The sequence below is a fragment of the Bombina bombina genome, chromosome 1 (genome assembly GCF_027579735.1).
Source record: "Bombina bombina isolate aBomBom1 chromosome 1, aBomBom1.pri, whole genome shotgun sequence".
Lineage (NCBI taxonomy): Eukaryota > Metazoa > Chordata > Amphibia > Anura > Bombinatoridae > Bombina > Bombina bombina.
In genome coordinates this window covers 1,143,436,295-1,143,463,362 of record NC_069499.1, presented here as the reverse complement: position 1 = coordinate 1,143,463,362, position 27,068 = coordinate 1,143,436,295, and the positions used below count along the sequence as shown (strand labels likewise).

Below are 27,068 nucleotides of genomic sequence, written 5' to 3'. Positions count from 1 at the left end.
CTCCCATTTTTAACAGGTCTTCTACACAATGTAAGAACGCCTGTCTTTTTATGTGGTCTGAAGACAACTGAGACCTGTGGAACCTCCCCCTTGGGGGAAGTCCCTTGAATTCCAGAAGATAACCCTGGGAGACTATTTCTAGCGCCCAAGGATCCAGAACATCTCTTGCCCAAGCCTGAGCGAAGAGAGAGAGTCTGCCCCCCACCAGATCCGGTCCCGGATCGGGGGCCAATATTTCATGCTGTCTTGGTAGCAGTGACAGGTTTCTTGGCCTGCTTTCCCTTGTTCCAGCCTTGCATTGGTCTCCAAGCTGGCTTGGCTTGAGAAGTATTACCCTCTTGCTTAGAGGACGTAGCACTTTGGGCTGGTCCGTTTTTACGAAAGGGACGAAAATTAGGTCTATTTTTTGCCTTGAAAGGCCTATCCTGAGGAAGGGCGTGGCCCTTACCCCCAGTGATATCAGAGATAATCTCTTTCAAGTCAGGGCCAAACAGCGTTTTCCCCTTGAAAGGAATGTTTAGTAGCTTGTTCTTGGAAGACGCATCAGCCGACCAAGATTTCAACCAAAGCGCTCTGCGCGCCACAATAGCAAACCCAGAATTCTTAGCCGCTAACCTAGCCAATTGCAAAGTGGCGTCTAGAGTGAAAGAATTAGCCAATTTGAGAGCATTGATTCTGTCCATAATCTCCTCATAAGGAGGAGAATCACTATCGAGCACCTTTATCAGTTCATCAAACCAGAAATATGCAGCTGTAGTGACAGGGACAATGCATGAAATGGGTTGTAGAAGGTAACCCTGCTGAACAAACATCTTTTTAAGCAAACCTTCTAATTTTTTATCCATAGGATCTTTGAAAGCACAACTATCCTCTATGGGTATAGTGGTGCGTTTGTTTAAAGTAGAAACCGCTCCCTCGACCTTGGGGACTGACTGCCATAAGTCCTTTCTGGGGTCGACCATAGGAAACAATTTTTTAAATATGGGGGGAGGGACGAAAGGAATACCGGGCCTTTCCCATTCTTTATTAACAATGTCCGCCACCCGCTTGGGTATAGGAAAAGCTTCTGGGAGCCCCGGCACCTCTAGGAACTTGTCCATTTTACATAGTTTCTCTGGGATGACCAACTTTTCACAATCATCCAGAGTGGATAATACCTCCTTAAGCAAAATGCGGAGATGTTCCAACTTAAATTTAAATGTAATCACATCAGATTCAGCCTGATGAGAAATGTTCCCTGAATCAGTAATTTCTCCCTCAGACAAAACCTCCCTGGCCCCCTCAGATTGGGTTAGGGGCCCTTCAGAGATATTAATATCAGCGTCGTCATGCTCTTCAGTAACTAAAACAGAGCAGCCACGCTTACGCTGACAAGGGTTCATTTTGGCTAAAATGTTTTTGACAGAATTATCCATTACAGCCGTTAATTGTTGCATAGTAAGGAGTATTGGCGCGCTAGATGTACTAGGGGCCTCCTGAGTGGGCAAGACTCGTGTAGACGAAGGAGGGAATGATGCAGTACCATGCTTACTCCCCTCACTTGAGGAATCATCTTGGGCATCATTGTCATTATCACATAAATCACATTTATTTAAATGAATAGGAATTCTGGCTTCCCCACATTCAGAACACAGTCTATCTGGTAGTTCAGACATGTTAAACAGGCATAAACTTGATAAGAAAGTACAAAAAACGTTTTAAAATAAAACCGTTACTGTCACTTTAAATTTTAAACTGAACACACTTTATTACTGCAATTGCGAAAAAACATGAAGGAATTGTTCAAAAATCACCAAATTTTCACCACAGTGTCTTAAAGCCTTAAAAATATTGCACACCAAATTTGGAAGCTTTAACCCTTAAAATAACGGAACCGGAGCCGTTTTAAGCTTTAACCCCTTTACAGTCCCTGGTATCTGCTTTGCTGAGACCCAACCAAACCCAAAGGGGAATACGATACCAAATGACGCCTTCAGAAAGTCTTTTCTAAGTATCAGAGCTCCTCTCACATGCGACTGCATGCCATGCCTCTCAAAAACAAGTGCGCCACACCGGCGCGAAAATGAGACTCTGCTTATGCTTTGGGAAAGCCCCTAAGAAATAAGGTGTCTAATACAGTGCCTGCCGATATTATTATATCAAAATACCCAGATAAAATGATTCCTCAAGGCTAAATATGTGTTAATAATGAATCGATTTAGCCCAGAAAAGTCTACAGTCTAAATAAGCCCTTGTGAAGCCCTTATTTACGATCGTAATAAATATGGCTTACCGGATCCCATAGGGAAAATGACAGCTTCCAGCATTACATCGTCTTGTTAGAATGTGTCATACCTCAAGCAGCAAGAGACTGCACACTGTTCCCCCAACTGAAGTTAATTGCTCTCAACAGTCCTGTGTGGAACAGCCATGGATTTTAGTTACGGTTGCTAAAATCATTTTCCTCATACAAACAGAAATCTTCATCTCTTTTCTGTTTCTGAGTAAATAGTACATACCAGCACTATTTCAAAATAACAAACTCTTGATTGAATAATAAAAAACTACAGTTAAACACTAAAAAACTCTAAGCCATCTCCGTGGAGATGTTGCCTGTACAACGGCAAAGAGAATGACTGGGGTAGGCGGAGCCTAGGAGGGATCATGTGACCAGCTTTGCTGGGCTCTTTGCCATTTCCTGTTGGGGAAGAGAATATCCCACAAGTAAGGATGACGCCGTGGACCGGACACACCTATGTTGGAGAAATGTATTTTCAGGAGATCCAGCCGGGGAGGGTTAAAATAACAGGCATACAAAACTACGTTTTTATCGATAATAAAGTAATTTGAAATGCTATAGTAATACAGATCAACTACATTATTGATATAGTAATACAAAATACAATTTTTTCAACAATAAAGATGTGGGAAGCCTTAAACACTGACACTGAACCCAAAAATGTTCTTTTGTGATTCAGATAGAGCATGCAATTTTAAGCAACTTTCTAATTTACTCCTACTATCAAATTGTCTTCATTCTCTTGGTATCTTTATTTGAAAAGCAAGAATGTAAGTTTAGATGCCGGTCCATATTTGGTGAACAACCTGGGTTGTCCTTGCTGATTGGACAGCACCAATAAACAAGTGCTGTCCAAGGTACTGAACATACGGATTGGCCGAGCAGTGAAAACATCACCGCTGAAATAAAATAGTAGTTTCCCATGGGCCGGCAGAGGAGGGTGAACCTAGGAGTATCATCAAAACAGAATTTAACAACTGCTAAAAGGAATAAAAAACAGAATTTATGTTTACCTGATAAATTTCTTTCTCCAACGGTGTGTCCGGTCCACGGCGTCATCCTTACTTGTGGGATATTCTCTTCCCCAACAGGAAATGGCAAAGAGCCCAGCAAAGCTGGTCACATGATCCCTCCTAGGCTCCGCCTACCCCAGTCATTCGACCGACGTTAAGGAGGAATATTAGCATAGGAGAAACCATATGGTACCGTGGTGACTGTAGTTAAAGAAAATAAATTATCAGACCTGATTAAAAAAACCAGGGCGGGCCGTGGACCGGACACACCGTTGGAGAAAGAAATTTATCAGGTAAACATAAATTCTGTTTTCTCCAACATAGGTGTGTCCGGTCCACGGCGTCATCCTTACTTGTGGGAACCAATACCAAAGCTTTAGGACACGGATGAAGGGAGGGAGCAAATCAGGTCACCTAAATGGAAGGCACCACGGCTTGCAAAACCTTTCTCCCAAAAATAGCCTCAGAAGAAGCAAAAGTATCAAACTTGTAAAATTTGGTAAAAGTGTGCAGTGAAGACCAAGTCGCTGCCCTACATATCTGATCAACAGAAGCCTCGTTCTTGAAGGCCCATGTGGAAGCCACAGCCCTAGTGGAATGAGCTGTGATTCTTTCGGGAGGCTGCCGTCCGGCAGTCTCGTAAGCCAATCTGATGATGCTTTTAATCCAAAAAGAGAGAGAGGTAGAAGTTGCTTTTTGACCTCTCCTTTTACCTGAATAAACAACAAACAAGGAAGATGTTTGTCTAAAATCCTTTGTAGCATCTAAATAGAATTTTAGAGCGCGAACAACATCCAAATTGTGCAACAAACGTTCCTTCTTTGAAACTGGTTTCGGACACAGAGAAGGCACGATAATCTCCTGGTTAATGTTTTTGTTAGAAACAACTTTCGGAAGAAAACCAGGTTTAGTACGTAAAACCACCTTATCTGCATGGAACACCAGATAAGGAGGGGAACACTGCAGAGCAGATAATTCTGAAACTCTTCTAGCAGAAGAAATTGCAACTAAAAACAAAACTTTCCAAGATAATAACTTAATATCAACGGAATGTAAGGGTTCAAACGGAATCCCCTGAAGAACTGAAAGAACCAAATTGAGACTCCAAGGAGGAGTCAAAGGTTTGTAAACAGGCTTAATTCTAACCAAAGCCTGAACAAAGGCTTGAACATCTGGCACAGCTGCCAGCTTTTTGTGAAGTAACACCGACAAGGCAGAAATCTGTCCCTTCAGGGAACTTGCCGATAATCCTTTTTCCAATCCTTCTTGAAGGAAGGATAGAATCCTAGGAATCTTAACCTTGTCCCAAGGGAATCCTTTAGATTCACACCAACAGATATATTTTTTCCAAATTTTGTGGTAAATCTTTCTAGTTACAGGCTTTCTGGCCTGAACAAGAGTATCGATAACAGAATCTGAGAAACCTCGCTTCGATAAAATCAAGCGTTCAATCTCCAGGCAGTCAGCTGGAGTGAAACCAGATTCGGATGTTCGAACGGACCCTGAACAAGAAGGTCTCGTCTCAAAGGTAGCTTCCAAGGTGGAGCCGATGACATATTCACCAGATCTGCATACCAAGTCCTGCGTGGCCACGCAGGAGCTATCAAGATCACCGACGCCCTCTCCTGATTGATCCTGGCTACCAGCCTGGGAATGAGAGGAAACGGCGGAAACACATAAGCTAGTTTGAAGGTCCAAGGTGCTACTAGTGCATCCACTAGAGCCGCCTTGGGATCCCTGGATCTGGACCCGTAACTGTACAACGGCAAAGAGAATGACTGGGGTAGGCGGAGCCTAGGAGGGATCATGTGACCAGCTTTGCTGGGCTCTTTGCCATTTCCTGTTGGGGAAGAGAATATCCCACAAGTAAGGATGACGCCGTGGACCGGACACACCTATGTTGGAGAAAGTGAGTATACACTTGTAAAGTGACATGGATTCCAAATTTTGCATTACCTTCCCTTAAATTTACCATCACTTTAAGCTTTCTCAGGCAAAGTAACCCTTCTGTAAACAGTATGCATGAAAATGATGCTGCATGCCATTTATGAACACCATTAATGGAGCAAAACTGTCATACCATCTGCAGATCCTCTATCCTTGTGTTTACACCGGCTGCCATTTCTTTTCTCTCCTGTGGTGTCTCTGGGCAGGGGTAGAGAGAGGCACGGAACCTGACGGTGGCAGAAAGAGACACCTGAGCAACACTTAATGCTAAACAGACTGAAGAAAACATTGCTCTGTGTAGTACACCCTTGTATTGCTTGACTTGAATTGAAAGGGATTAAAGTTTTACATTTTTCAGATGAGCAGGAACTGAGAATCAATTTTTCCTAATACAAGTAACAAATTCCCAAATACATAATTCCAAAATCTAGAACTATTCTGTTTCTTTTTCTGTAACATTTAAAAAAAAAAATTACCATTTTTCCCCATCAGTAAGTCAAAATCTTCTCTGACTGCGTCTTTATTATTTGCATTTTATAGCACACAAAAAAATCCAGTCTATTTATATAAAACAAGTAGAATTCTGATTGCGGCGATTTCAAGTGGGCTGATCTCAAATGTAATAAAAACAGAAACGTTTCCATCTTTCTCAGGATTTATTCTGCATTTGCTATTAAATGGGTCACATTGTTTCGAAAACACAGACGATGTAAAATTGTTCTACTAAAAAAAAAAAAAAAATCTTCTCTGACTGCGTCTTTATTATTTGCATTTTATAGCACACAAAAAAATCCAGTCTATTTATATAAAACAAGTAGAATTCTGATTGCAGTACTATTTTTCTGATGGTACTATGTATTAAAGTAAATAAAACTACCTTTAGGTTGCATGTATAAGTTGTATTAGGACATGTGAATATTGCCTAAATAGTATAAGATGTTTATACTTGGTCCCATCCCCTTATCAAGCTGTCCCATTTTACAGATGAAAATATACAAATATTCTGAAATCCAGACCTTTTCCGGTCCCAAGCAGTTGGATAATGGGTTTTGTACCTGAATTAGTTTTTAACTAGTAGAAATGAATAAAGTGCATAATGTAAATACATTTTTTTATTATTTCAGACATCAGAAACAACTATTACCCTTCACATATTTTCTTCACCCTGTTTTTCAGTTGGTCTCCTTGGAAGAATATAATGAACACAGATTTGTGAACACTGTCTCCCTGTAAAGAGAAATGTCAGCCATGAAACAATGTATATTTAAATTAAAAAAAAAATCTGCAAGAATAAGTCATGGGACACTTTTAGAACTATTATATTAGAGAAATATTTTCAGATCTGAAACACAATCTATAACGTTTTACAAACTTCAAAAATACCTCAAACTTTATATTTAAATCAAAACCTAGATTGGGATTAATATGGCAAACCTCCAACGAATATGTAACCAAGAAAATGAAAAAGTGGGAAGTTTGTGCAGCCTTCTGCCTGAAAATATTTTTCAATGAACCTTAAACACATATGCAGCATACTTGTTCCTCCAATGTGTTGATATATTAATAATGAAACAAATAATGGATGTCTTCAAACTTAATTGTTTACACGGGCTGGTTTATTTACTAACCCCCGACAAACTGTGTAACTCCTTTCATGTACCACATTTATGGCCAGATTACAAGTGGCGCACTATATAGCACTCCCGTTTGAGCATAAACACCGCTCGAAGATAGCTTTTGTATGTCGGGTAGCGTACGTATTTGAAAGCAAAGAACAACGCACATGCAAAATCAAACACACACTAAAAGTTGGACTTCAGATATCGCGACCGTGTTAACGTATTCTCCCAATAGACTTTAATAGAGACATACAGTTAAAAAAATACCTAACACCTATTGCTCGTGGGCTAACCCGACTACGTTTAAACAAATACGCTCAACCGATGCGAGTTAGTAACCGTGTCATATACCATATACCTTTGAAGCCATATTACATTTTTTTTTCATAATATTTATGTGAATAATTATCAGATAGTGTATATATGAGTGTAACTATTTATAAATGTATTTATGTTGCGTTTGGTGTATTTCTTTAGCCCCTTAGCCTTTATGCGCAGCCTTAAGTCGTGCTATTACTCGAGTGTAAAATGCAATTGCACCTTTACAATCGCATTTATGTTCAACTAATTGCACGTAAGTTAAAGCGGTCGCAAAAATTGTTATATTGCGGCCCTGCTAACGATAGCGTGACACTTGTAATCTAGCAAGACTGTCTACAGTAGATGTGTGGCACCGCACACTCCTATAGCAGTGTAGGAGTCATAGTTACTGTCAGATAGGTGATATGGCTCCTCCCACTCCTGTAGCAGTGCATGTGTCACAGTTACTGTCTGCTAAGCTGTGTGGCCCCTCCCTCCCCCGTAGCAATGACTGATCCAGAGTTACTGTGGCTGAACATATTGTGTACTTTCTGTACCCAATAGCTGTGTGGCTCCTCTGCTGTAGTATTATGCGTGTCACAGTTGGCCACTGTGTGGTCACTCTTCCGTAGAGTGCATGTGTGTAATCTTTCCTTTAGCATAATTTGGGTAGCTATGTGGTCTATCTCTAGTAGATGTGTGCCACAATTACTGCTCATGAGACCTCTATTACCCTTCAAAACAGAAGTTTATTACATTTCAAAATAAGAGTGTAATTTCCTTTAGGTACGCATATAAAGGTACATGAAACCCAAATGTATTCTTTCATGATTTAGAAAGAGCATGCACTTTTAAACAACTTTCCAAATTACGTCTATTATCTAATTTGGATTATTCTCGATATCCTTTGTTGAAAAGTTTGGTTGCACATAGATGCCTTGTAAGATTGGCTTACCCATGTGCTTTTCTATTTCTTCAACAAAGGATATGTAAAGAATGAAGCAAATTATTTAATAGAATTAAATTGGATTTTTTAAATTGTATTCTCTATCTGAATCATGAAAGAAAAATCTTGGGTTTCATGTCCCTTTAAAATGCATTTTCTCAAAGACAGGAACCTAAAGCACCATTCCTTTAAAGGGTGTACTGTAAAAGTGGTTTTCTCTTAATGTGTTTACAATTACTTGTTATACCAGCTCAGAGTTTAAAATGTATGGGAATTGTTCATTTTTGTATATGAAACAGCTGTATTTGCTAACCAAAACCACAACTTAATCAAATGGGCTTAGCTTCCAGGGACAGCATACCTCATTCACCTATCTCTCTTTGCACAGTGAAACCAATACTTTGAGAGAACAATGGAAAATTATATTATCTCTCTTTCACACCAACACTGGTAGTGTAATTTCTTCTAACCTCCTTGCTTACATATCTTTTCTATGAGCAAAAGCAGCCCGTAGGGACACCGGGCAAAAGCAGCGGTTTCAAATGACAAAAAAAAGGTAAATAAACTATTTGTAAACATTTAACACTCCAGTAGGTAAACTGGATAATTAAAATGGTAGTAAAAATACCACTACACTGTCTCTTTGAATATAATATGATTGTTGTGTGCTGTGCTGGCCATATTTAAAGCCAAATATATTTGATGAATACATCAGCCAAATATATGTCACCAAAATGTACATAAAGTTCAATGGAGAAATAAGATGGAGCTCAAGTTTTCTGTAGCAGACAGCGAACCTTGGGAAGGATGTACCAGTTGCTTATCTTCCTATACAGCCTGTTCAGTGCACACAAGATATTACTTTGATGTGTGGCACTGCCCGCAGTATCCCATTCTGTTCCCTGAAGATAAGCAGCCTAATTACAATGATTCATTCCCTGAGAATTTGTCTTCCCTGCCAAGTTCAGACCTATTCTCTTCAAACACGAGGGGCCATTTAATAAAGTCAGCAGAAAGAAAAAATACAACACAAAACTATCAAGTCTTCCTTTAACAGACAGCTGGGCTTACAATGGGTTTTGGCAGAGTGCAGTATGGCACTAACAGACCACTTTAATCTGAAGCTGAGCCAACTAAGAAAAAGGGACAATATGCTCAAAATGCAATTCCCTGTAAAATATAATTTATGTAAGAACTTACCTGATAAATTCATTTCTTTCATATTGGCAAGAGTCCATGAGCTAGTGACGTATGGGATATACAATCCTACCAGGAGGGATAAAGTTTCCCAAACCTCAAAATGCCTATAAATACACCCCTCACCACACCCACAAATCAGTTTAACGCATAGCCAAGAAGTGGGGTGATAAAGAAAGGAGTAAAAAGCATCAACAAAGGAATTTGGAAATAATTGTGCTTTATACAAAAAATCATAACCACCATAAAAAGGGTGGGTCCCATGGACTCTTGCCAATATGAAAGAAATTAATTTATCAGGTAAAGTTCTTACATAAATTATGTTTTCTTTCATGTAATTGGCAAGAGTCCATGAGCTAGTGATGTACGGGATAGAAATACCCAAGATGTGGAACTCCACACAAGAGTCACTAGAGAGGGAGGGATAAAATAAAAACTGCTATTTTCCACTGAAAAAATTAAATCCACAACCAAAAAAATAAGTTTCTCTCATAAATGAAAGAAAAAAACATAAAACATAAGCAGAGGAATCAAACTGTAAATGTATGCAAAGAAGACCAAGTTGCTGCTTTGCAAATCTGATCAACTGAAGCTTCATTCTTAAAAGCCCACGAAGTGGAGACTATTCTAGTAGAATGAGCTGTAATTCTCTGAGGCGGGCCTGACCAGACTCCAAATAAGCCTGATGAATCAAAAGCTTTAACCAAGATTCCATTGGAAATCTCTTGACAAAGTCTGCTTAGAAGGCAGATGAAACGCGTAGAGTTAAGAGAGTTTTAAGCTAAAAGATTTCAAAAGGATCTGCATACATTACTGGTCCTAGAAGCAATCAGCTGTTTAAACCTGCAAAGATTTGATTTTTGAAAGACTGGACTTGCAGTGGATCCTGAGCAGTCAGTGAAGCTGTTTATGGCCAGGATAACTCTGATGTGCCTGTTTTTACCTGCAAGCTTGTAAGTGCAATATAGCACACTGGTATTTAATAAATTTTGTTTTACTTCTGGGTTGCGCTTGTGTTTTTTCCCCAGAGTTTGTTCCATTTGATGAAACAGCAGCAACTTGTTTCCTAATTCAAGCAGCACCCAGGGATAAGTCCATTGGATAATATTGTTATTGGAAAATACTGCAATTGATCAGACATATCTACTAGCAAGTTCCTTTTGGATATCATTCTCTCAGAATTGGAGCTTTCCTTAAAGGGACAGTCTACACCAGAATTTTTATTGTTTTAAAAGATAGATAATCCCTTTATTACCCATTCCCCAGTTTTGCATAACCAACAAAGTTATAATAATATACTTTTAACCTCTGTGATTATCTTGTATCTAAGCCTCTGCAAACTGCCCCTTTATTTCAGTTCTTTTGACAGACTTGCAGTTTAGCCAATCAGTGCCTGCTCCCAGATAACTTCACGTGTACGAGCACAGTGTTATCTATATGAAATACGTGAACTAACACCCTCTAGTGGTGAAAAACTATTAAAATGCATTCTGAAAAGAGGTGGCCTTCAAGGTCTAAGAAATTAGGCATATGAACCTCCTAGGTTAAGCTTTCAACTAAGAATACCAAGAGAACAAAGCAAAATTAGTGATAAAAGTAAAATTGGAAAATTGTTTAAAATTACATGCTCTATCTGAATCATGAAAGTTTATTTTGGCCTAGACTGTCCCTTTAAAGCATTATACCACATTGGTGACTATGACTCTATTTGTCCTATTCTAATTCATGGACATTTGTTAATACATATATATTTTTTATACACACATTTTTAAAGGCTAATAGTGGTATCTACTAATATCCATTTGTGCTTCTTCTTATATATTAAGCATTATATTTATCCTATACTGTTTGATTCCTGGTTGCCCTTTCAGCGCTGCATTTTTTGTTTGTTTTTACTCTTACATAACGATTCAAAATTTTCAGATCCAGAACTGGCCTGAATGAATTTTCTCTCTTTGGGACAATGAATAGATTTGAATAAAACCCCAGACCCTGTTCCTGAAACGGAACTGGTATGATTACCCCTGTAAGCTACAGGTCTGAAACACACTTCAGAAAAGCTTGAGCCTTTACTGGATTTGCTGGGATGCGCTAGAGAAAAAATCTTCCAACAGGAGGTCTTACTCTGAATCCTATTCGGTACCCTTGAGAGATAATACTCTGAATCCATTGATTTTGGACAGAATCTGCCCAAATGTCTTTGAAAACTCTTAATCTGCCCCTAACAGCTGATCTGGAATGAGGGCCGCACCTTCATGCAGACTTGGGGGCTGGCTTTGGTTTCTTAATCGGTTTGGATTTACTCCAACTTGAAGAAGGTTTCCAATTGGAACCAGATTCTTTTGGGGAAGGATTAGGTTTCTGTACCTTATTTTGTCAAAAGGAACGAAAACGGTTAGAAGCTTTAGATTTACCTTTAGGTCTTTTATCCTGAGGCAAAAAACTCCCTTCCCCCCCTGTGACAGTTGAAATAATCAAATCCAACTGTGAACCAAATAACTTATTACCTTGGAAAGAAAGAGATAGTAATCTAGACTTAGATACCATGTCAGCATTCCAATATTTAAGCCACAAAGCTCTTCCAGCTAAAATAGCTAAAGACATAGATTTAACATAAATTTTGATGATATCAAAAATGGCATCACAGATAAAATGATTAGCATGTTGAAGCAAGCGAACAATGCTAGACAAATCAGGATCCGTTTCCTGTTGCGCTAAATTTTACAACCAAAACGTTGATGCACCTGCAACATCAGCCATAGAAATGGCAGGCCTGAGAAGATGACCAGAATATAAATAGGCTTTCCTTAGATAGGATTCAAGTTTCCTATCTAAAGGTTCTTTAAAATAAGTACTATCTTCCATAGGAATAGTAGTACGTTTAGCAAGAGTAGAAATAGCCCCATCAACTCTGGGGAACTTTTCCCAAAACTCCAATCTAACTGCTGGCAAAGGATACGATTTTTTAAACCTTGAAGGAATAAAAGAAGTACCAGGCCTATTCCATTCCTTAGAAATCATATCAGAAATAGCATCAGGAACTGGAAAAACCTCTGGAGTAACCACAGGAGGTTTATAAACAGAATTTAAACGTTTAAGTTTTAATATCAAGAGGACTAGTTTCCTCAATATCCAATGTAATCAACAGCTCTTTTTAACAAGGAACGAATATACTCCATTTTAAACAAATAAGTAGATTTGTCAGTGTCAATATCGGAGGAAGGATCTTCTGAATCAGATAGATTCTCATCCGAGGAGGATAATTCATTATGTTTTCGGTCATTTGAAATTTCATCAACTTTATGAGAAGTTTTAAAAGACCTTTTACGTTTATTAGAAGGCGGGATGGCAGACAAAGCCTTTTGAATCGCATCAGCAATAAAATCTTTTATATTCACAGGTATATCTTGTACATTAGATGTTGAAGGAACAACAGACATTGCACTATTACTGATGGACACTTTATCTGCATGTAAAAGCTTATCATGACAACTATTACATACCACAGCTGGAGATATAATCCCCACAAATTTACAACAAATGCACTTAGCTTTGGTAGAATTGTTATCAGGCAGCAGGATTCCAACAGTGGTTTCTGAGACAGGATCAGATTGAGACATCTTGCAAATGGTAAGAGAAAAAAACAACATACAAAACATAATTTATGTAAGAACTTACCTGATAAATTCATTTCTTTCATATTAGCAAGAGTCCATGAGCTAGTGACGTATGGGATATACATTCCTACCAGGAGGGGCAAAGTTTCCCAAACCTCAAAATGCCTATAAATACACCCCTCACCACACCCACAATTCAGTTTAACGAATAGCCAAGAAGTGGGGTGATAAAAAAGTGCGAAAGCATATAAAATAAGGAATTGGAATAATTGTGCTTTATACAAAATCATAACCACCACAAAAAAAGGGCGGGCCTCATGGACTCTTGCTAATATGAAAGAAATTAATTTATCAGGTAAGTTCTTACATAAATTATGTTTTCTTTCATGTAATTAGCAAGAGTCCATGAGCTAGTGACGTATGGGATAATGACTACCCAAGATGTGGATCTTTCCACACAAGAGTCACTAGAGAGGGAGGGACAAAATAAAGACAGCCAATTCCTGCTGAAAATAATCCACACCCAAAATAAAGTTTAATGAAAAACATAAGCAGAAGATTCAAACTGAAACCGCTGCCTGAAGTACTTTTCTACCAAAAACTGCTTCAGAAGAAGAAAATACATCAAAATGGTAGAATTTAGTAAAAGTATGCAAAGAGGACCAAGTTGCTGCTTTGCAAATCTGATCAACCGAAGCTTCATTCCTAAACGCCCAGGAAGTAGAAACTGACCTAGTAGAATGAGCTGTAATTTTCTGAGGCGGAGTTTTACCCGACTCAACATAGGCAAGATGAATTAAAGATTTCAACCAAGATGCTAAAGAAATGGCAGAAGCTTTCTGGCCTTTTCTAGAACCGGAAAAGATAACAAATAGACTAGAAGTCTTTCGGAAAGATTTAGTAGCTTCAACATAATATTTCAAAGCTCTAACAACATCCAAAGAATGCAACGATTTCTCCTTAGAATTCTTAGGATTAGGACATAATGAAGGAACCACAATTTCTCTACTAATGTTGTTGGAATTCACAACTTTAGGTAAAAATTAAAAAGAAGTTCGCAACACCGCCTTATCCTGATGAAAAATCAGAAAAGGAGACTCACAAGAAAGAGCAGATAATTCAGAAACTCTTCTGGCAGAAGAGATGGCCAAAAGGAACAAAACTTTCCAAGAAAGTAATTTAATGTCCAATGAATGCATAGGTTCAAATGGAGGAGCTTGAAGCGCCCCCAGAACCAAATTCAAACTCCAAGGAGGAGAAATTGACTTAATGACAGGCTTTATACGAACCAAAGCTTGTACAAAACAATGAATATCAGGAAAAATAGCAATCTTTCTGTGAAAAAGAACAGAAAGAGCAGAGATTTGTCCTTTCAAGGAACTTGCAGACAAACCCTTATCTAAACCATCCTGAAGAAACTGTAATACTCTCGGTATTCTAAAAGAATGCCAAGAAAAATGATGAGAAAGACACCAAGAAATATAAGTCTTCCAGACTCTATAATATATCTCTCTAGATACAGATTTACGAGCCTGTAACATAGTATTAATCACAGAGTCAGAGAAACCTCTGTGACCAAGAATCAAGCGTTCAATCTCCATACCTTTAAATTTAAGGATTTCAGATCCTGATGGAAAAAAGGACCTTGAGACAGAAGGTCTGGTCTTAACGGAAGAGTCCACGGTTGGCAAGAGGCCATCCGGACAAGATCCGCATACCAAAACCTGTGAGGCCATGCTGGAGCTACCAGCAGAACAAACGAGCATTCCTTCAGAATCTTGGAGATTACTCTTGGAAGAAGAACTAGAGGCGGAAAGATATAAGCAGGATGATACTTCCAAGGAAGTGATAATGCATCCACTGCCTCCGCCTGAGGATCCCGGGATCTGGACAGATACCTGGGAAGTTTCTTGTTTAGATGAGACGCCATCAGATCTATTTCTGGAAGTTCCCACATTTGAACAATCTGAAGAAATACCTCTGGGTGAAGAGACCATTCGCCCGGATGCAACGTTTGGCGACTGAGATAATCCGCTTCCCAATTGTCTATACCTGGGATATGAACCGCAGAGATTAGACAGGAGCTGGATTCCGCCCAAACCAAAATTCGAGATACTTCTTTCATAGCTAGAGGACTGTGAGTCCCTCCTTGATGATTGATGTATGCCACAGTTGTGACATTGTCTGTCTGAAAACAAATGAACGATTCTCTCTTCAGAAGAGGCCAAAACTGAAGAGCTCTGAAAATTGCAAGGAGTTCCAAAATATTGATCGGTAATCTCACCTCCTGAGATTCCCAAACTCCTTGTGCCGTCAGAGATCCCCACACAGCTCCCCAACCTGTGAGACTTGCATCTGTTGAAATTACAGTCCAGGTCGGAAGCACAAAAGAAGCCCCCTGAATTAAACGATGGTGATCTGTCCACCACGTTAGAGAGTGTCGAACAATCGGTTTTAAAGATATTAATTGAGATATCTTTGTGTAATCCTTGCACCTTTGATTCAAAATACAGAGCTGAAGAGGTCGCATGTGAAAACGAGCAAAGGGGATCGCGTCCGATGCAGCAGTCATAAGACCTAGAATTTCCATGCATAAGGCTACCGAAGGGAATGATTGTGACTGAAGGTTTCGACAAGCTGTAATTAATTTTAGACGTCTCTTGTCTGTTAAAGACAGAGTCATGGACACTGAATCCATCTGGAAACCCAGAAAGGTTACCCTTGTCTGAGGAATCAATGAACTTTTTGGTAAATTGATCCTCCAACCATGATCTTGAAGAAACCACACAAGTCGATTCGTATGAGATTCTGCTAAATGTAAAGACTGAGCAAGTACCAAGATATCGTCCAAATAAGGAAATACCACAATACCCTGTTCTCTGATTACAGACAGAAGGGCACCGAGAACCTTTGTAAAAATTCTTGGAGCTGTAGCTAGGCCAAACGGCAGAGCCACAAACTGGTAATGCTTGTCCAGAAAAGAGAATCTCAGGAACTGATAATGATCTGGATGAATCGGAATATGCAGATATGCATCCTGTAAATCTATTGTGGACATATAATTCCCTTGCTGAACAAAAGGCAAGATAGTCCTTACAGTTACCATCTTGAACGTTGGTATCCTTACATAACGATTCAATATTTTTAGATCCAGAACTGGTCTGAAGGAATTCTCCTTCTTTGGTACAATGAAGAGATTTGAATAAAACCCCATCCCCTGTTCCGGAACTGGAACTGGCATAATTACTCCAGTCAACTCTAGATCTGAAACACAATTCAGAAATGCTTGAGCTTTTACTGGATTTACTGGGACACGGGAAAGAAAAAATCTCTTTGCAGGAGGTCTCATCTTGAAACCAATTCTGTACCCTTCTGAAACAATGTTCTGAATCCAAAGATTGTGAACAGAATTGATCCAAATTTCCTTGAAAAAACGTAACCTGCCCCCTACCAGCTGAGCTGGAATGAGGGCCGCACCTTCATGTGGACTTAGAAGCAGGCTTTGCCTTTCTAGCTGGCTTGGATTTATTCCAGACTGGAGATGGTTTCCAAACTGAAACTGCTCCTGAGGATGAAGGATCAGGCTTTTGTTCTTTGTTGAAACGAAAGGAACGAAAACGATTATTAGCCCTGTTTTTACCTTTAGATTTTTTATCCTGTGGTAAAAAAGTTCCATTCCCACCAGTAACAGTTGAAATAATAGAATCCAACTGAGAACCAAATAATTTGTTACCCTGGAAAGAAATAGAAAGTAGAGTTGATTTAGAAGCCATATCAGCATTCCAAGTTTTAAGCCATAAAGCTCTTCTAGCTAAAATATCTAGAGACATAAACCTGACATCAACTCTGATAATATCAAAAATGGCATCACAGATAAAATTATTAGCATGCTGAAGAAGAATAATAATATCATGAGAATCATGATGTGTTACTTGTTGCGCTAAAGTTTCCAACCAAAAAGTTGAAGCTGCAGCAACATCAGCCAAAGATATAGCAGGTCTAAGAAGATTACCTGAACACAGATAAGCTTTTCTTAGAAAGGATTCAATTTTCCTATCTAAAGGATCCTTAAACGAAGTACCATCTGACGTAGGAATAGTAGTACGTTTAGCAAGGGTAGAAATAGCCCCATCAACTTTAGGGATTTTGTCCCAAAATTCTAATCTGTCAGACGGCACAGGATATAATTGCTTAAAACGTTTAGAAGGAGTAAATGAATTACCCAATTTATCCCATACTTTGGAAATTACTGCAGAAATAGCATTAGGAACAGGAAAAACTTCTGGAATAACCACAGGAGCTTTAAATACCTTATCTAAACGTTTAGAATTAGTATCAAGAGGACCAGAATCCTCTATTTCTAAAGCAATTAGTACTTCTTTAAGTAAAGAACGAATAAATTCCATTTTAAATAAATATGAAGATTTATCAGCATCAACCTCTGAGACAGAATCCTCTGAACCAGAAGAGTCATCAGAATCAGAATGATGATGTTCATTTAAAAATTCATCTGTAGGGAGAGAAGTTTTAAAAGATTTTTTTACGTTTACTAGAAGGAGAAATAACAGACATAGCCTTCTTTATGGATTCAGAAACAAAATCTCTTATGTTATCAGGAACATTCTGCACCTTAGATGTTGAAGGAACTGCAACAGGCAATGGTACTTTACTAAAGGAAATATTATCTGCATTAACAAGTTTGTCATGACAATCAATACAAACAACAGCCGGAGGAATAGCTACCAAAAATTTACAGCAGATACACTTAGCTTTGGTAGATCCAGCACTAGACAGCGATTTTCCTGTAGTATCTTCTGACTCAGATGCAACGTGAGACATCTTGCAATATGTAAGAGAAAAAACAACATATAAAGCAAAATTGAACAAATTCCTTAAATGACAGTTTCAGGAATGGGAAAGAATGCCAAGAACAAGCTTCTAGCAACCAGAAGCAATAAAAAATGAGACTTAAATAATGTGGAGATAAAAGCGACGCCCATATTTTTTAGCGCCAAATCAGACGCCCACATTATTTGGCGCCTAAATGCTTTTGGCGCCAAAATGACGCCACATCCGGAACGCCGACATCTTTGGCGCAAAATAACGTCAAAAAAATGACGTAACTTCCGGCGACACGTATGACGCCGGAAACGGAAAAGAATTTTTGCGCCAAAAAGTCCGCGCCAAGAATGACGCAATAAAATGAAGCATTTTCAGCCCCCGCGAGCCTAACAGCCCACAGGGAAAAAGTGTCAAATTTTTGAAGGTAAGAAAAAAATGATTAATTCAAATGCATTATCCCAAATATGAAACTGACTGTCTGAAAAATAAGGAAAGTTGAACATTCTGAGTCAAGGCAAATAAATGTTTGAATACATATATTTAGAACTTTATAAACAAAGTGCCCAACCATAGCTTAGAGTGTCACAGAAAATAAGATTTACTTACCCCAGGACACTCATCTACATGTTTGTAGAAAGCCAAACCAGTACTGAAACGAGAATCAGCAGAGGTAATGGTATATATAAGAGTATATCGTCGATCTGAAAAGGGAGGTAAGAGATGAATCTCTACGACCGATAACAGAGAACCTATGAAATAGACCCCGTAAAAGGAGATCACTGCATTCAAATAGGCAATACTCTCTTCACATCCCTCTGACATTCACTGCACGCTGAGAGGAAAACCGGGCTCCAACTTGCTGCGGAGCGCATATCAACGTAGAATCTAGCACAAACTTACTTCACCACCTCCATCGGAGGCAAAGTTTGTAAAACTGAATTGTGGGTGTGGTGAGGGGTGTATTTATAGGCATTTTGAGGTTTGGGAAACTTTGCCCCTCCTGGTAGGAATGTATATCCCATACGTCACTAGCTCATGGACTCTTGCTAATTACATGAAAGAAAGCAAAATTATCAATGTCCTTATATGGCAGTTTCAGGAATGGGAAAAAAGTGCAAACAGCCTAGCCCTCAGAAAGAAGAAAAGGCAAGAGGCATATAGGAATGGGGTTTTTAATAATGAAATTATTTAGCGCCAAGTTTGAGGCGCAACGCAAACTGAATTTTTTTTGGTGCTAACAACATCCGGAAGTGACACACTCGCGTTATTGTAGATGCAACCTTGTAAAAGGAACTCGGCGTCAACTAAGACACCGGAAATGACTTATTTGCGTCATCGGACGTAACTTTGTGGCAAAAAATTCTTGCACCAAGAATGACGCAATAAACTTTGGCATTTTGTGCCCTCGCGAGCCTAATTTTGCCAGCGAAATTTAATGAGAAAAAAGTCAAATGAAAAATGACTATACCCCAGGTAAGAAAAATATTTTCCTAAATATGCTTTTCCCAAATATGAAAAGGAAATATACATAAACCGGACTCATGGCAAATATAAGTACAATACATATATTTAGAACTTTATATTAATACATAAAGTGCCAAACCATAGCTGAGGTGTCTTAAGTAATGAAAACATACTTACTGAAAGACACCCATCCACATATAGCAGATAGCCAAACCAGTACTGAAACGGTTATCAGTAGAAGTAATGGAATATGAGAGTATATCGTCGATCTGAAAAGGGAGGTAGGAGATGAATCTCTACGACCGATAACAGAGAATCTATTAAATAGATCTCCCATGAGGAAAACCATTGCATTCAAGAGGTGATACTCCCTTCACATCCCTCTGACATTCACTGTACTCTGAGAGGAACTGGGCTTCAAAATGCAGAGAAGCGCATATCAACGTAGAAATCTTAGCACAAACTTACTTCACCACCTCCATAGGAGACCAAGTTTGTAAAACTGAATTGTGGGTGTGGTGAGGGGTGTATTTATAGGCATTTTGAGGTTTGGGAAACTTTGCCCCTCCTGGTAGGATTGTATATCCCATACGTCACTAGCTCACGGACTCTTGCCAATTACATGAAAGAAAATGTTTAATAATGTGCAGTAAAAAAAAGCTGGAATGTACTTTTAATTATTATTTAGCTCACTTCCGCTGTGATTTAACTCTGAGAGGCTAGAATGAATACTGCATGGTTTTGTACTAATGAGGAGAGTAGGGCTCATTTAACAGCCCTTTACAAGAGATAGTGAACAAAATAGGACAAACTATAATAAAGATTAAAAAAATATAAACTTTTAAACCGTTTTGTTTTCTATGCAGATATGTAATGCTTAACTAGTGCTAAATATTATGCATAAGCAAAATAAAAATAAAAAACCTTGATAACCCTTTCCCTTGGAACTCCAATTTATTTTTTGAAAGAAAAAAAAAAACAGATTTGTTTTAAGACTGGTGTGATGTACTCAACTGCCCACTGTTTTTTTATGTGGTCTCATTCTAAGAACAGTTTTATTTTGAATGGTGAAGTAACTATTTGAGTCTTGTGTGGTCATGACTTCAAAGCTGTTATGAGATTCCAAACTAACATCATATGAATAAAATGAAGATAGTAAACCTGCTCTATGATGCTGGGTCTGTAGCAATAGCGTTAATAAAGAAACAAGTACTCAGCCTCACAACATTAAGTGAGTTGCAGGTGATTGGAATGATATGAAACAGCCATAAGATTATTATATGTAGTAGAAAGGGAAATATATCTGTGATTGTTGTAATAAAAATGTTTTTAAAAAAGTATACACCACCTTGATCATTACCATACCTGGTGACCTATGAACTTTGTTACAAATATTTCTGCACTAGAGATGGATTGTATGACAACTTTTTAGGACAGTCAAAGGAATGTTGAAATATGTCATCTAATGTTACTGTATTTCTGCATCAATTGTCATGTATCTTACGTAATGTTCCTTATTTCTGTATTGTTTATTCTCTAGCAATCAAAAATAAAATATACTTAACAATTTATTTTTTTTAACCTTAATGCAGCTATAGGGGGAAAAGCACAATGCAGTAAGGTAAAGAGCTTGTAGACGGCTGCAGCCCAGAGGAGTGGGCTCCTAAACACAGCTGTCTGGGTACAGATAGACAAGAGTCCTTCCTGTGTTTGTGTGCTGTATATTGTAATCTGTGTTTAAGGAAGTGAGTTTGATAATCACAGAGGGGCTGACCTCATTCTCCAGTCACTTCCCTGGCTGCAAAATAAGGCACAAGAGAAGGAATCTTTACAAAATGAACCTGCCAGATGCTCAGGTCAGTAAAGTAACTACACGTAGTGCAAAACTTGCATTAACCCACTATTTGCCAGAGTGAACTGTGATACAGTTTTGTAAGGTGCTGCAGCTCTCTCTGGCAGTCAAATGGTTAAAAGAACAAATACAGAGAAAGCTGTAAAACCATATATACAGTAACTAAAATCTGACTAATATTATGTGCCTTAGTGTGTATACAGTGTTTAAATTATTTATTGCGCTTTGTACCTAAACTCCATTGCCTGACAAACCGCTAACAAGGGTCATGATATTTGTATGAATTGACCAACCCTATCAAAAGTGCTTCTTCCTGCTTAAAAAAAAAAAAAAAAAAAAACAGAATTTATGTTTACCTGATAAATTACTTTCTCCAACGGTGTGTCCGGTCCACGGCGTCATCCTTACTTGTGGGATATTCTCCTCCCCAACAGGAAATGGCAAAGAGCCCAGCAAAGCTGGTCACATGATCCCTCCTAGGCTCCGCCTACCCCAGTCATTCGACCGACGTTAAGGAGGAATATTTGCATAGGAGAAACCATATGTTACCGTGGTGACTGTAGTTAAAGAAAATAAATTATCAGACCTGATTAAAAAAACCAGGGCGGGCCGTGGACCCGACACACCGTTGGAGAAAGTAATTTATCAGGTAAACATAAATTCTGTTTTCTCCAACATAGGTGTGTCCGGTCCACGGCGTCATCCTTACTTGTGGGAACCAATACCAAAGCTTTAGGACACGGATGAAGGGAGGGAGCAAATCAGGTCACCTAAATGGAAGGCACCACGGCTTGCAAAACCTTTCTCCCAAAAATAGCCTCAGAAGAAGCAAAAGTATCAAATTTGTAAAATTTAGAAAAAGTGTGCAGTGAAGACCAAGTCGCTGCCTTACATATCTGATCAACAGAAGCCTCGTTCTTGAAGGCCCATGTGGAAGCCACAGCCCTAGTGGAGTGAGCTGTGATTCTTTCAGGAGGCTGCCGTCCGGCAGTCTCCTAAGCCAATCGGATAATGCTTTTAATCCAGAAGGAGAGAGAGGTAGAAGTTGCTTTTTGACCTCTCCGTTTACCAGAATAAACAACAAACAAAGACAAAGTTTGTCTGAAATCCTTAGTAGCTGCTAAGTAAAATTTGAGAGCACGAACTACATCCAAGTTGTGCAACAAACGTTCCTTCTTTGAAACTGGATTAGGACACAAAGAAGGCACAACTATCTCCTGGTTAATGTTTTTGTTAGAAACAACCTTTGGAAGAAAACCAGGTTTAGTACGCAAAACCACCTTATCTGCATGGAACACCAGATAAGGAGAAGAACACTGCAGAGCAGATAATTCTGAAACTCTTCTAGCAGAAGAAATTGCAACCAAAAACAAAACTTTCCAAGATAATAACTTAATATCAACGGAATGTAAGGGTTCAAACGGAACCCCCTAAGGAACTGAAAGAACTAGGTTGAGACTCCAAGGAGGAGTCAAAATTTTGTAAACAGGCTTGATTCTAACCAGAGCCTGAACAAAGGCTAGAACATCTGGCACAGCTGCCAGCTTTTTGTGAAGTAACCCAGACAAGGCAGAAATCTGTCCCATCAAGGAACTTGCAGATAATCCTTTTTCCAATCCTTCTCGAAGGAAGGATAGACTCTTAGGAATCTTAACCCTGTCCCAAGGGAATCCTGCAGATTCACACCAACAGATATACCAAATTATGTGGTAATTTTTCTGGTTACAGGCTTTCAGGCCTGAACAAGAGTATTAATAACAGAATCTGAGAACCCTCGCTTTGATAAAATCAAGCGTTCAATCTCCAAGCAGTCAGCTGGAGTGGGTCGAACGGACCTAGAACAAGAAGGTCTCGTCTCAAAGGTAGCTTCCATGGTGGAGCCGATGACATATTCACCAGATCTGCATACCAAGTCCTGCGTGGCCACGCAGGAACTATCAAAATCACCGACGCCCTCTCCTGATTGATCCTGGCTACCAGCCTAGGGATGAGAGGAAACGGCGGGAACACATAAGCTAGTTTGAAGGTCCAAGGTGCTACTAGTGCATCCACTAGAGCCGCCTTGGGATCCCTGGATCTGTACCCGTCGTAAGGAACTCTGAAGTTCTGACGAGAGGCCATCAGATCCATGTCTGGAATGCCCCACGGTTGAGTGACTTGGGCAAAGATTTCCGGATGGAGTTCCCACTCCCCCGGATGCAATGTCTGACGACTCAGAAAATCCGCTTCCCAATTTTCCACTCCTGGGATGTGGATAGCAGACAGGTGGCAGGAGTGAGACTCCGCCCATAGAATGATTTTGGTCACTTCTTCCATCGCTAGGGAACTCCTTGTTCCCCCCTGATGGTTGATGTATGAACTTGGCCCTCGCTAGCTGAGGCCAAGCTTTGAGAGCATTGAATATCGCTCTCAGTTCCAGAATATTTATCGGTAGAAGAGATTCTACCCGAGACCAAAGACCCTGAGCTTTCAGGGATTCCCAGACCGCGCCCCAGCCCATCAGACTGGCGTCGGTCGTGACAATGACCCACTCTGGTCTGCGGAAGGTCATCCCTTGTGACAGGTTGTCCAGGGACAGCCACCAACGGAATGAGTCTCTGGTCCTCTAATTTACTTGTATCTTCGGAGACAAGTCTGAATAGTCCCCATTCCACTGACTGAGCATGAACAGTTGTAATGGTCTTAGATGAATGCGCACAAAAGGAACTATGTCCATTGCCGCTACCATCAAACCTATCACTTCCATGCACTGCGCTATGGAAGGAAGAGGAACGGAATGAAGTATCCGACAAGAGTCTAGAAGTTTTGTTTTTCTGGCCTCTGTCAGAAAAAACCTCATTTCTAAGGAGTCTATTATTGTTCCCAAGTATTGGCGCACTAGATGTACTAGGGGCCTCCTGTATGGGCAAGACTGGTGTAGACGAAGGAGGGGATGATGCAGTACCATGCTTACTCCCCTCACTTGAGGAATCATCTTGGGCATCATTTTTACTAAAATTTTTTATGACATAAAATACATATAGTTAAATGAGAAGGAACCTTGGTTTCCCCACAGTCAGAACACAATCTATCTGGTAGTTCAGACATGTTAAACAGGCATAAACTTGATAACAAAGCACAAAAAACGTTTTAAAATAAAACCGTTACTGTCACTTAAAATTTTAAACTAAACACACTTTATTACTGCAATTGCGAAAAAGTATGAAGGAATTGTTCAAAATTCACCAAAATTTCACCACAGTGTCTTAAAGCCTTAAAAGTATTGCACACCAAATTTGGAAGCTTTAACCCTTAAAATAACGGAACCGGAGCCGTTTTTATATTTAACCCCTTTACAGTCCCTGGAATCTGCTTTGCTGAGACCCAACCAAGCCCAAAGGGGAATACGATACCAAATGATGCCTTCAGAAAGACTTTTCTATGTATCAGAGCTCCACACACATGCAGCTGCATGCCATGCTGTCCTCAAAAACAAGTGCGCCATACCGGCGCGAAAATGAGGCTCTGACTATGATTAGGGAAAGCCCCTAAAGAATAAGGTGTCAAAAACAGTGCCTGCCGATATAATCATATCAAAATACCCAGAATAAATGATTCCTCAAGGCTAAATATGTGTTAATAATGAATCGATTTAGCCCAGAAAAAGTCTACAGTCTTAATAAGCCCTTGTGAAGCCCTTATTTACTATCTTAATAAACATGGCTTACCGGATCCCATAGGGAAAATGACAGCTTCCAGCATTACATCGTCTTGTTAGAATGTGTCATACCTCAAGCAGTAAGAGACTGCACACTGTTCCCCCAACTGAAGTTAATTGCTCTCAACAGTCCTGTGTGGAACAGCCATGGATTTTAGTTACGGTGCTAAAATCATTTTCCTCATACAAACAGAAATCTTCATCTCTTTTCTGTTTCTGAGTAAATAGTACATACCAGCACTATTTTAAAATAACAAACTCTTGATTGAATAATAAAAACTACAGTTAAACACTAAAAAACTCTAAGCCATCTCCGTGGAGATGTTGCCTGTACAACGGCAAAGAGAATGACTGGGGTAGGCGGAGCCTAGGAGGGATCATGTGACCAGCTTTGCTGGGCTCTTTGCCATTTCCTGTTGGGGAGGAGAATATCCCACAAGTAAGGATGACGCCGTGGACCGGACACACCTATGTTGGAGAAAAGGACATCTACACAGCAGTGCTTATTTCTGGTACCAGACCAATAAGCGGCATCACTTGCATATACAATATTTTTATAAACACGAAGGAATCAGGACAGAATTTAACTACAGAGCCTGGTTCTTTTAAATATTAAATTAGGTCTATAACAGCAGATTAAGGAATACTGACCGTTACTGGATCTTCAAGTGGGTTTTCGATCTCTGCTTGGCGCAGGAAGACATTGCCCCGGCAAACTCTCCAAAGCATCCTCTCAAAGGTTGGAATTCTCTCACGATTAATCACCCCAGCCACAAACCTGACAAGAGGATATAATACAAAAGTCTAGTTTATTTGGACTACTTTGGATCTAGCTGTGGTTGCATTTGTGTAAAAAGAGGTGGTCAGAAGTATTGCCTGATGTGTTTGTCGTAGGCTTGTACAAAACAAATCTCCTTTTCACATATGTGTATTAGAAGAAAAGAGAGTTCTGATGTCCGTATCTTAAGTAGACTTCAGGAGGTACATGACCTGATGTTTTACGTATCAGGAGGATGTAGGAGACGTAATTACGTCATGGAATTGGAAACAGAAGTATGTGACTGTGTATCTATGTATTAGCAGGAAGTGAGAGGTACATGTTCTTATGTCCGTGTATTAGGAGAAGGCAAAAGGTACATGCCTGTGTGCATAATAAGAACATGAGAGTAAAGTGTCCTGACGTGCATTAAGATGAAAGAGTAAAAAAAATAAGTAGTCCACAATATACCCTAGTCTCAGCGGAGCTCCTCTTCCAATCTCGCTTGGTTCCAGAAGGGACGAAGACTCCTCCAGTAAATCAGGATCCGCCATCTGCTGATGATGATGTAATTGAGCCTGAATTCACAAACCAATTAATAACTAATCAAAGCAGTTAGTGGCATGCAGGGGCCACTTGAGTGCAGGTAGGGGAACCAGGAAGAAGATGGACCCAGACATTAGGACAGGGGTCTGTGTATAAAGGCAATCAGTGCTACATGCACATACTGTATTTAATCAATAATTGGCCCACATACATGTAGTATGCTGACAATGTTTTCAAACTTAATAAGTTAACTGTTTGTGCAAAGCCATTTAAAGGAACAGGGAAGTCAAAATTAAACTTGCATGATTCAGATAGAGCATGCAATTTTAAGACACTTTTAAATTGACTTCTATTTTCAAATGTACTTTGTTCTCTTGGTATCAATTTTTGAAAAAGAATATGTACATACTCTACACATACACTAGTGGGAGCTAAGTAGTACCTGCACACATTTGTCTCTTGTGATTGGCTTACTAGATGGGTTGAGCTAGCAATCAGTATTGCATTGCTGCTCCTTCAGCAAATGATATCAAGAGAATGAAGCAGATTTGATAATAGAAGTAAAATGGTAAGTTGTTTAAATTGTATGTTCTATCTAAATTCTGAAAGAAAAAGTTGGGCTTCATGTCCCTTTAAGTGTCTTCTTTATATAAAAATTTTTTGTAAAATGTAATGGTCTCTTGTAAATGTTGAAAATGTTCCCTAGTCCTGAACTGGGAAGAAATAGCAGCTTATCACAGAGTAAATGAGTAAGTTTTCCCTCTCAGGACAAGTATATATCTCATTGAATGGTAAACTAAAGTGACATTTTCCAGCCCTGCTCATAGGTCCCTCCATCTTGTGGCCTGACTTCATAAATACCTAAACTCTTATAGATGAGAGTTTATTTATTTATGGAGGAAATGTTCATCAAACAAGACAAAACACATAACTTTTTTTTCCTGACTGATTAATGTTTTAATCTAATATATACAGCAAAGAGTAAGGGGTAAT

General features: G+C 39.3%; 1 protein-coding gene across 4 annotated transcripts in view; it reads right to left on the bottom strand.

Annotated features, from left to right (window-relative positions):
* Positions 1-27,068, bottom strand: part of ATP6V0A1 (ATPase H+ transporting V0 subunit a1) — a 234,076-nt gene that overhangs the window by 118,755 nt on the left and 88,253 nt on the right. For all 4 annotated transcript variants that reach the window (XM_053699158.1, XM_053699150.1, XM_053699174.1 and 1 more), the window contains exons 6-9: positions 26,001-26,083; positions 25,424-25,550; positions 6,383-6,465; positions 5,372-5,465 (exon numbers count right to left, since the gene is read on the bottom strand). In XM_053699158.1, coding sequence (XP_053555133.1) covers positions 5,372-5,465; positions 6,383-6,465; positions 25,424-25,550; positions 26,001-26,083 — 387 coding nt within the window. The remainder of the gene's footprint in view (positions 1-5,371; positions 5,466-6,382; positions 6,466-25,423; positions 25,551-26,000; positions 26,084-27,068) is intronic.